At 34.2% G+C, this 11,673-nt stretch overlaps 1 protein-coding gene across 1 annotated transcript; it reads right to left on the bottom strand.

Annotated features, from left to right (window-relative positions):
- Positions 1–716: 716 nt before the first annotated feature.
- Positions 717–9,441, bottom strand: LOC117168938. The gene is made up of 2 exons (XM_033354931.1): positions 9,324–9,441; positions 717–3,178 (listed from the first exon to the last, which is right to left on the bottom strand). The coding sequence occupies exons 1-2, from the start codon at positions 9,379–9,381 to the stop codon at positions 2,571–2,573; spliced, it is 666 nt and encodes a 221-aa protein (XP_033210822.1). The 5' UTR covers positions 9,382–9,441; the 3' UTR covers positions 717–2,570.
- Positions 9,442–11,673: the final 2,232 nt, after the last annotated feature.

Here is an 11,673-nt window from a genome sequence, read left to right on the forward strand (position 1 = left end):
CCTTGATGAAGAATGATGCTCCAGGGAAAAACCACTCTCTTCTCATTTCCCCTCTCGTACTTGAAACTCGGTGAATATCATAAAAAAAACACAAAAAGGATTAACAGGAGTAACTTTTACTCTTTCTCCTTATGAAAAGCTTATGAGAGTGTGTTTTACAAATATTTATATGTAGAAAATTTTCGAAAAAATAAAGAAAAAATTTAAATAAATATGATGAGTTGGCCCTCGTTCGAGCCTCAACGGTCTGTTTCTAATGGTTATTTCCTCCCAGAGGGAAGGAGCTGTTTACAAATAAATTAAATAAAGAACATATATAAAGTAATTTGCAGGTTAAACCTGCAACATTACAAGTTCTTACTTTTTCAAATTTACCGAATACTCTAAATTTAGCCATGTTTATCATAAAACGAAAAAAATTGTTTCTCAAGCTTATAAAAGTAATATATTTTTTTAAAGATAATATTTTATTCGATGCGTAAGGAACGCCATTAAATGTACATCCCCTTATCTAATGCTGAAAACTCCTTAATTCATTTCCGAAAAACTCAACAAATTCACTAAAAATACACGAACTTAAAAGTCTGTTAGTTAAAATGTCTAAAAATCCTGTTTGTTAATGTGTTTTTGGTAAATTTTTCAATCGTTGGAGCAAAGCTGTGGCCATGGGGGGTTGACCCCCCCCCAACCCTCCCCAGAAATGCTTAAAACATGTTCATATTATACAACCCTCCTGTGTGTTCTGTTTGTACCCGCCCTGCAATTTTTCTTGTTACGGCCTTGCATTGGAGGATGATTTGAGGCGCGTTCCATATTTTTCAGGGGGATGCCATTTTTTGAAGATCTTAAGGCATTTATTAAAATAACATTCTGTACATTTCATTGAAACTCCACCATAAGGTCCCAAACACTGTGAGAAGAGGATCAACTCTCCGATTATAAAAAATATTTTTTTCTGTATGACGGTGTAGTTTAGTATATTTCTCGCATTACATAGTATTTTCCTTAAAAGGAAGTCGGATTAAAATATTAGAAGTATGGAAGGATTCTCTCTTAAACTAAATCAGTGAAATTGTGACATGTTTAATCCTGAATCAGTGAAATTGTCCCTTATTCAATAAGTATTTCGAATTATACAGGTGAGCCACTAATTTTCTGATTTTTACCGGATCAACCAACAAATGACTCGGCTGAAACAACGTTACTAAATACACCAGTGAGCGCACGTGAAAATGAACTTTAAAGTTAACCAGTGCTTGTGTAACAAAAAATTGGGGCCTGGCTATAACAACCAAGATAACAAACGTGCCTCACACATTACCGGACCGATGGGCGGCAGACTTCGTGCCGGCGATAAAGCGTCGTTTGGTCGGTATAAATGAGCGACAGACCCATGTGGGGGCACAAATTGTGGCCCTCTGCAAATCGCGCGTGCAAACGCTCTTGAAGGACGTTACGCGCACGACAGCTGAGAAACGATGTGACTGCCATGGTCGGAATCAATAACCTTGAAACTTAAAGCCCTCTACTGACGGCAGATTCAACTATAATTTCTTACAATTCCCTGTGGGTCCTCCTAAATCCCAAAATGGCTATCTCGACAAAATCAACATTATCAACAACCGGTCGAAAATAGTTTTTGTTGCAAAAAAATCTGACCATTCTTGTAAAAAATTATCGAAAAAGATGTGCGAAACACTTACAGAAGCTCGTATAAAAAATGCGGCTCCTCTGCTCGTCGGAAACGATTTCTTTTTTAAAAAATATATTTTTTTAAATTTATTCACCTCAAAATAATATTTTTAAACATAATTATATTTATAATTAGAGGAATCCATTCTGAGGGATTTGGAGCTTTAATATAGCCGGTCTATAGCCGGCACTTTGGTCGCCAGACGGTCGGGCGGGCAATATTGGCAGCAATGGCGCTTACACCGAGCTACTCCTGTGCTTAAAAAGTGGTCCTGTTAATCGTACAGCGTGCCGGCGCATAGGGTGGCATCGAACCGAATTTTTGTTATCTGGAAAGCAGGTGATATCATGTTTCTCTCTCTCTCTCTCTCTCTTGAAAGTGGAGACGCCCCTGGCCACTTTGGTTTGACTTTAAACGACACTGGGCCTTCTGCAGCAAGGGGCAATATGGTCGTATTATATTGCAGCCTGACCTTTATTCATTGTTATTCGAGTAAAGTGCCGTTTTTTAAATATAAGTTTTCAAAGGTTAGCACAGAAGTTATGAATGATAAGTGGCATATCTAATCAGTTAACGAACGACCCCGTGTAGTGCCAAATGACCGAGTAACCAGGGAACCTCACAGAATACCCAGTGAACTTCACTGATTAAACCAGTGATGGAATCTTACTAATTTAAACAGTGATGGAATCCCACTGATTGCCAGTAAGACACTTCTGGCTGTTATAACAAGTACGATTTCACTGAATTAGTTTTAGAGAGTTGGCAACCATTCACTAACCATAACGCAATTACTTTTTAATCTATAAATTCAATTAACAGCAAGGTTTTGATCCGACTTTGGCTTAAAATTCCTATTTGATTTGAGTTTTGTATTTTATTTGTAGAAGTGATTTTGTGTGTTTTCTCTTGCATAAGTATGGTATGATCGACGGAATTCTCGTTGATATGTATAACTGTATGCTCTTTGGATGGCTCGAATTCTTGCTGCATCGGTTTCGTTTGGTCGACGGACCTGAATATGATATTCAAGGACTGCTTGAAGGGCTGCTTCGCGTTTGGCTTCAAAGTGTGCTTGTCGATTTGCTTGAAGGTCGCCTGCATGGTATCCTTCAGGATCTGCTATATCACTACCAAGGACTTCATCAGTCGCACGAATAAGTCTCAAATTGCCACCCACACCCAACGCAGAAAGTTCTCCAGGGGTCAGTCGTATAAAGCAGTTGTTATTTATGTCAAATATAACATTAGTGTTGCCTTCCGGAGTATATAGTTGTGCAACATTACCTGACAATTTCCACCCAATGACATAATTAGCCCTTGTTACTAAAGTATAAGTTGCATCGAATTTAGTTGTTCCGTTGATTCTTCGTAAATTACTGTCAAACAATAAATTAGGTTTATATGGCAATGTAATGATAGGAGGAAAGATGATAGCTCTTGATTCAGGAAACAAGTCGGTTAAGGTGAGCTGCCAACTGATTTCTGCAAGAAGAAATAGTAGAAATAGGTGAATTTTAATACATTACTTTATTTATAATATAATCTAAAGCAAAACGATTTAATAGGGAAAGACATGCTGATAAAGGCCCGTCAAGCTCCAATGGAGTTTTTGACGTTTTTTTTATTCCATAAATTAGGGCCTTTTTTAGGTTTTATTAGAAACAAATAAATAATGTACGAACCTTCTAGTTAAAAAAAAAATGAATTTTGATATGTGAGTGACTAGCTTGTTGCAAACTAGCCTATCAACCATTTAAATAATGAAAAAATAAAATAATTCATATACCAGGGCTATTTTATGAATCTCCCTAAAACTGAAAATTATTTGGAAAACACAACCCCTATCTGTTAAAACTACCCTCTCTTATTTTTAAAAGTTTTAAAATCATGGAAAAAGAAGGCCAGATTGTTGAACAGTTTAAAACCTTTCCGGAACACCCAAAACTAAGTTCAAGAGAAGAGAAGTTTTGCCTGATCTGGTGGCTCCAAACCAAAGAAAAAATGCAAACCAGCGCTAATATTTGAAAAATAGTTTTAAAGAACCCAGATACAAAAAACTCGAAAGAAGTTATGAAACACGAGAGAAGAAACGTCAGAAGAAAAGGGTAAGAAAACAAAAAATCTTTTGTATTAAGTTTTTTCTGTGCCACAAAGAAAAGTCTAAATAGCTACCTTAGATTCTAAAGAAATATATTTTCTTTATATATAAAAGGGAGAAATTTAAAATTCAGCGTTCGAGATGTAAATTCACAACTCTAAAATTATTTTAACCATTTAGAATTTCTGGAATCATGCATTTATTGCTGCATCAATTTCAGTTACATAGTTTAATTTTTGTCTTTTGGTTATTTCAAACCTAATTTCTATTTTTTATTTACTATCAAAGCTTCTTTTAGAACTATTATTAACTCTTAAAATTTTCCAATAAAATATTTTTCAACCTACAATATTTTGAAATTTTAAACTCAAAGCTCCCGAAAATTAATCTAATAATTAATTGAAGAAAAAACTTTAGTTTCAAGGGCTCATATTAAATTGTTTTAGAATAGGGCATTAAAAGCCATAATTTGGAATTAAAATTATAGAAATGTTAAAGATGATAAATATATTAATAATAAGTACGAGTATTATATCACGTAGTATTAAGTGATGTCCAAAACGAGAAACATTGAGAAACTTTAAATTTGAATAATTCTAAACACTTTGAAAATCATATGCTTTCTAATTGGGAATTTTCAAAAATTGACAAAACGCACGAATTAATGAATACAGAAAATCTCCAGGCGTAATATTTTCCTCCCGAATTCATCCCTCTTTTCGCCAGGTGCAAGTTTCTCCCGGCTTTCTCCCGGTTCTCCCGATTCTTCCGGGTTGCTGGCCACTACGGTGTATTGGAAAAAATAAAGTTGTTTGCGCGAAGTTCTAATAGTAGTGAAATCTTTCTCTTGGGAGTCAGAAACGCTCCCCTAAAGTTTCATAAAATAAAAAAAAATCCTTCGGTCTCCGCATCGTAGATATAACTGAAAATCACAAAAAACGAAGCACCTCTTTAAATTTGACTAAATGATATTTTGAAGCATTCACGGTCCTCTCGCCAAGCCCCAGAATCAAAACAAACATGGTTCACTGCAATTTCTGAGTGCATCAAAGTTTCGTTAACATTTCACCAGTTCAGCACGTCTCACAAGGCTTTTGTTTACATGTTGTTTTTCCTAATCACTTTTTTTAGTAAAAGAATTTAGTTTAGTTTTGACAGTCTAATCGCGAGTATGTTATAAGAGAGTTAGAAACCCCGAATTTTAAACAGCATTTCCTTTTGGCATTAAATTCAGTAAACATCGTATGTGATTTGTTAGTGGTTTGAGTTTGAAAAATGGATTGGTCAAGCGAATGCCCAATCATTGGAAAATACAGCGAGTTAAGTAACCTGAGATTACCTACACACTTTGATGTAATGAGATACTATTTTTTCGAATGCAAAAAAATTTGAACTGAAAAAGAAACTTAAAAATACCTCAGTTTTTTTGATATTTTACTTTCAGTTGTGAGAAGGCTGCAGGATATATGAAATCAAACTTCCATTCCAATTCTCACAGAAGCTAGAATCGCAAAGACCGTTCAAACAGATCACGATGAGTTGAAGAAATTTATGAAGTCGTATGGAAGAGATCAAGATAACTCCTGGTACAAAAGCAAATTAGATGCGTTTCATGCAAATAAATCAAAGTTATTTTATATTGTGGCTTGTAAGTGTGATAATGCTTCATGAACTTGTGAGATACATCTTTCTGAAGCTGCCAGAGTGTTTGTCTTAGATCAGCGATCTTCCAGGCGAATGACAAAATCATTTACGTGTTTTCCGAAAATTGATTCGGAACAATCAGATCATCAGGGGGTACAATCGAAGCGTTTGATGACTAATTTACTTCAAGATCAAAATGAAGAAGTTATCCAAAGAAAGCGTCAGAGGGTGCAAATTGAAGGTGAAATTTCTTACTGTTTCTCGATTGAGGATGACAATGTAAAAGACGATTACCAGTTCACCAAAGAAGATATTGAAGATGCAAGGGGGGGCCCTTATTGGAATAAATTTACAGATCAGACAAGATTAAACTGTTCAACATTTTCAAAAGTCTGTGACATATACGGCATCGGATACAGGTATGCTGCTTTACTTGCTTTAGCAATTTTACACGACGTGAGTAAGTAAATTTCGGAATTAGAATGTTCAGTTTTTGACAAGAGTAAACTCTATCGGGAAAGAAGAAAAACTTGTCATCAACTTTAGAAAAAGCAGCTCTCTTTGGCTTCAGAAATAAAGGCTTTTTACCTCGACGGAAGAAAAGACAAAACAAAAGTAATGGATGGAACAAGTAAAGGAAAAACACGACAAACAATATAACGAGAAGAACATACTGCTCTCATTCAAGAAGCAGGAAGTACTTATTTAGGACACACATCCTCATCTTCTTCAGATTCCAAAACAATTACACATGATATCCTTCAGTTTTTCTTTGACAAAGAAATTAATACCTCCAATCTAGATTGTGTGAGTTGTGATGGCTGTCCTACGAATACTGGCAAACACGCAGGTATAATTCAATTGCTAGAATTAAAGTTGCTTAAACCGCTACAATGGAGTGCCTGTCAGCTTCATGGTAATGAGCTGCCATTCAAAGTTTTGTTTATAAACTTGATAGAGGAAATTCTGGTCCTAACGATTTTTCTGGCGCAATCGGAAAATGCTTAGCTTCTTGTGAAGAACTTCCTGTTGTGAACTTCGATGCTGTCAAAAGTACTAATTTTCCTGTATTAGACACACGTGATTTAAATTTGTTCCGATCAAAAGTACCTGCTAGATATATGGAAATCTATCAAAAAAGTAAAGTGTTCTGAAGATCTTGCTCGAAAAAGTCCAGAGAAATTATCGCACGCCAGATAGTTGACTAAGATGATTAGAACTCTTCGAACTTACATTGGGACAAAGAATCCATCATTTGAGTTAAGAGATTCAGTTCAATTCATCATGAGAGAATATGTTACAATGTGGTTCCAAATTAAGTTTCAACCATCTATGAAAGATGCCCCGATACATCTCTGGAAAAACGTTTCTTTGAATGCGTACCTGAAGGAAGATCTCGCTGAATGTATTCAAAAAACAATACAAAATAATGCCTACTTTTCTCACCCAGAAAATATTCTGCTCGCTATGCTATGTGACGAAAGGCAGAAAATCCGCAAGCTCGCAGTGTATCGAATAATTTCTACGAGACAATCTACTGGTAAATCAAAATTAAGGAAATTCGAGGTTCCTTTGTGGAATTTTGACGTAAAAGACTACACGGAACTCATCGACTGGGAGAAGTGGAAAATTTCGGAACACCCATTAAACAGATCGAAGACAATTGTAATCTCATCGAATTCACAACGAAGTATGTAACTTATCTCATTTCCAAAGACATTTTGCATCTTCTATGCCATACTCAAGCAGTGGAAAGGTGTGTGAAAAAGTCACATCCGTATCTCGGCAAGGTTACTCCTTGGACGTTAGAGATGGAATCATTTGATCAAGATTCGAAAGTCGAAAAAGCTTGCCCATTTTTAAAACAAAAAATGATATTGTTTCCAAATTATAATGGAAAGAATAAATTAATATTAATGTGAGAAATTAATATTTTTTTAATGAAACTTTAGGAGAGTTTTTGACTCCTAAAAGAAAATTTGTATTGCTATTAGAACTTCGAGCAAACAACTTCTTTTTCGATATGACCTAGTGGCCACCCTGCAAACTTTTGCTGTTTTAGAAAACATACTTTGATATTTATTTATAATGATGTCTTACTTCATTATAGCAGTTATTTTATTTTTAAAACTAACTGTTGCTGGTTTATAATAGTTAAATATCTTTTTGATATTAATAACTACTTATACGTTTGACTTATAAAACTTTGTTCTATTTTGAAAGATTATAATAAAAAAAATAAGGAAAAATGGATGAATATGTCATCAGCAAAGCAAATTTGGAAGTGAACGAAAAGAATATTATTTGACGACAAATTGACAAAAGTTGAGTAGAATAGAAAAATAGAATAGAATAGAATAGAATAATTGAATAGAACTGAATAGAAAAATTGCTCGCAAGCTTCATAAGGCTACGCGAGTGAACGCCCTCAATATGAAGCCAGATCGAGCCAAGAAGACCTGGGCGCCTCGAATGAGGGGAACAGATCAGCTGCTTACAAGCCCACGAATGAGCCTGGAAGCATTGTCCAGCAGGGTCCACTTGGAGGTTTCCGTTGGAGTATATTGTGGAATTCGTACATATTTTATAACATTTTGCATCTCCACTTAACAAAAAATATAAATGTTCATTTTAACGTGCATAAAACATAAGATTTGTTGACCAATGAAAAAAAAAAAAATTTCTGAATCTTCATTCCTTCAATAAATTATACATTTTTTTCAACGCTTTATAAGAAATGGTTGTTGAATGATTATGCACAATAAATCGAAACGTTACGCAAATTTCACTATGTCTTCGCTTTGCTCTGCTTTTCTAATTTTCGTCAAATGATTTTATTTTGTGCAGGAACGTAGAATGTAAATTTTTGTCAGTTTCCGTTGAAGTTAGTTGTGAGGGAGTCTGTTCAATGTACTAAGGGTGATTTTATTTTACATTTCTTATTATTACTACTGTTGGGATAGGGAAATAAAGTATCTAGTGTGTTTTTTTTCAATTTTCTGTCTGTTTTAGTTGAGGGCAACTGAGATAGACTTTTTAAAATTCCATTTTGGAATTTTTTATATGTTTCAGTTGTAGGCAGCTAATGCGGCGTTCACTTAACTGATACCCGAACTACCATCTTTGATACATTATTATTTTTATTATTGCTGAATGCCTATGTAATATTTTTGGAAGCAATATGTTCATATAAGTTACCTATTATATGACTAGATATTACTGTCCAAGAAATAAATTATACTGCGAAAAATTGTGTCAAATAACAAAGTACATGAACATATATACTCACGTTTTAAAGAAAGATTCCAGAAAAGACAATCTTGTGTTGATTTAATGATATCTCTCGAGATGTCTAAAGTTTACAAAGTGTTGTTTCAAAATGGAAAAATAAGAATTATTTACATGCATTATGATTTGGTGTAAAAATGGTGTAATGCGTAAAATACTGCCTTTGAAAACGCCAAATCGAGACAACAAATATTGAAATCGTTTAACACTTTACCCTCGCACATCGCAATCCAAGCTTTAATTTAAACCCCGTTTTTCAATCATTTTCCTTGGGTAAAAAATTGACGGCAAATTTTTTGTAAATAGTGTTTTTGTTGGTAGAAAATAATTTGAAATTCAAATCAACAAGATATTTGTGTTTAACGTAGAAGTTATTGAAAATGCGAAAAAAACCATCTTTTATTTGTTTAATTGTTTTTTTTTTTTATTTAAAAATCTAGGGTCAACATTTATTCAGAATTAACCGAACAAACAAAATATTATTTCTTATTATTTTGTATCAACATAAACTCTGGTTTTGAGTAACACGGAAAGTTAGCATATATTACAAAAGTTACCTAAAATTATAGATAGGATATTATATAATTATATATTTACCAATATAATTGAGCAAAACGGCTAAAGCGATAAATAGAGTCCTGGCGGCAGTCCTCATTTTATATTACAGATAATCCTGTTTCACGAGGAAGCTCGTGAACAGCGAAAATCATGAGCTTCTCATAAGCAAGTAAAACGTCTAATAAATGAATCATAATCGCGTATGTATCGCACACATATATATGTGTATTATTTACAATGAAATCATGATAATATTGAGCGCTTATCTATTGGGTGGGGAATTCTTTATGTCTCTTTACTACGCGTATCACATATTTGATATGAATTAGGTTGAAGGTTCTTTTGTCTCTTTTGTTGAAAACACTATTTAGAAAGAAAAAGGCGAGATGGTAGAGAAGATCTTACGTAATATTGATCAGAGTGGATCTACAAAATTCTTACGGATGCCCATATTGGGGCGGGGGTGTACTTACTACTAAGAAATTCTAATGTAATATTTAAATAACCACAAATATATGTATATTAACTTATGTGTAAAATTGAAACAATGATCCCGGCATTGATTTATCCAACACGGAAAAAAGTTGACGGTCTTACGGAATTTTTTGTTTACATTATAAAAAACGATTCGATATGAATGCATTATGGATTAGTCGCATTCCAAAAATTTGGAATTTTCTGCTTACCATTTTTTTTTATTTCACCTTGAATTTTTAGCCCAGATTCAATTTTACTAAGCTGGCTGCTTAATATTTAGAATAATTTTTTGAACCCGTTAAGTTGATATTTTTATAGCTTTCATGTTAAAAGATACTTGCTGATGTTTAGGTGGCGAAAACATTGTTTTTGTACAACACTTTTGGAGATTAACGCTGAAAGACATGAGATATAATTTTGATCGTATCACGTTGTATGCATTTTTCAGTGCAACTCACGAACACGGCCCTGGCAGATCGAATGAACGGAAAGAATACGCTACAACATACTGTAATAGTATCCACATAGTATCCCTTCCGTATAGTGCAAAAAAACTTTTAAAAAACAGCAAGATGGGCATTTAGCTTGTTGCAATTCGGATTCTAAGTTGAATTTGCCATTATAATGTCACCGAGTTATTGCAATAGTTGTTTTTCGCAGCGTTAAAATTTTTGTTAATGTCATAACTCCTGCTGAGGGCGACTTCAAGTGGATCCATAGTCGCTTAAGTAGTATGCTGCTACTGACAGAAGATGCACTTGAAAAAGCCTTCAGTCTATGTTATTCACAGGTATTTTATTTTTTTATTTGTTAACGTTGCGAAAAGAACTATTTTAATTATTCCGTGACCTTCTTATGAAAAATTTAACGTAGAATCTGGAAAAGGGTATACCTAAGCGTATCCTTTCCGTTCATTCGGTCCGCCAGGTTTAAAACATTTTGTGTGCAGTCTCCTGAAAAAAAACAGTTTTCTCCTTTAAAACACTTATATTAATTTTTAGCGTCAAAGTTTCAATTCAAGGAACCCTTCACAAAATGTTGATAGCGATGTGAGATTAATATTTGATTGTTATTAACTTTTACAACACATTCTTTGCGCCCTTAACTTTAAAAAATCTTTTATACCATGAGAACTATGAAAATATTAAAAAGGAGAAGGAAAAGGACGAGAGTAATTAAGACCTTAAAATGGAGACTCCGGATATCCTTTACTTTTACTTTACTTTTACCGTTTCCCTAAAAAATAAAAAAAAAATCAGTTTTCAGACAAGAAAATTCACTCAATATTGTCACTTTAACTCGCTCCGAAAGACAAAGTTATTTATGGAATTTCACAAATACCTTTTTGCATGCGCTAATTAAGCTTTCAGAAACGTCAATTTTTCTCACAAATTAATTATTAGTAGTAAGGCCCCACAAAGACTAGACACGCCCTCCACTTTTCATTCACCTCCTTGCTCCACTATGTTGTACTACTATGAGCAGACAATCCCGTACAGGTATTTGTGACACCCTCACTTAAGGAATCATCAATCACTTTGCTGTAATGCTCACGCCCTTCATCTCTTAGCTCGGCTTGGTTATATTAATAGAACTGAATCAGTATCGAAATACAGTACACGGCCATCTAATTTTTTTAAATAATCATACAATATCAAACGTGCCTGTGCTGTTGTGTACGCGGCCATAGCTACATTAGTAATAGGGAAGGAGGCTACATCCTCGTTTTTAGGCATCCAAGATGCATAAATATTCTCTCAATAATGTCCGTCAATGCTTTTTTGGTGTCAAGTATTTCGGTTTTTGGCATATTTTGACGTTGTACGAATTTTGTCCAGAAAGAATCTAACCAGAGCGTAGCCAATATCTGAGCTTTTACAGGTATTTTTGAAGTGTAACCAGCTCAAATAAA

This window comes from Belonocnema kinseyi, chromosome 1, assembly GCF_010883055.1.
Source record: "Belonocnema kinseyi isolate 2016_QV_RU_SX_M_011 chromosome 1, B_treatae_v1, whole genome shotgun sequence".
Taxonomy (NCBI): Eukaryota; Metazoa; Arthropoda; class Insecta; order Hymenoptera; family Cynipidae; genus Belonocnema; species Belonocnema kinseyi.

Bases quoted from the DNA above. Each gene is read 5' to 3' on its own strand.
- LOC117168938 (XM_033354931.1), bottom strand. From the start codon at position 9,381: ATGAGGACTGCCGCCAGGACTCTATTTATCGCTTTAGCCGTTTTGCTC. The intron at 3,179-9,323 runs GTAAATATATAA...TTCTTCTTGCAG, and splicing joins CGTTTTGCTCAATTATATTG to AAATCAGTTGGCAGCTCACC.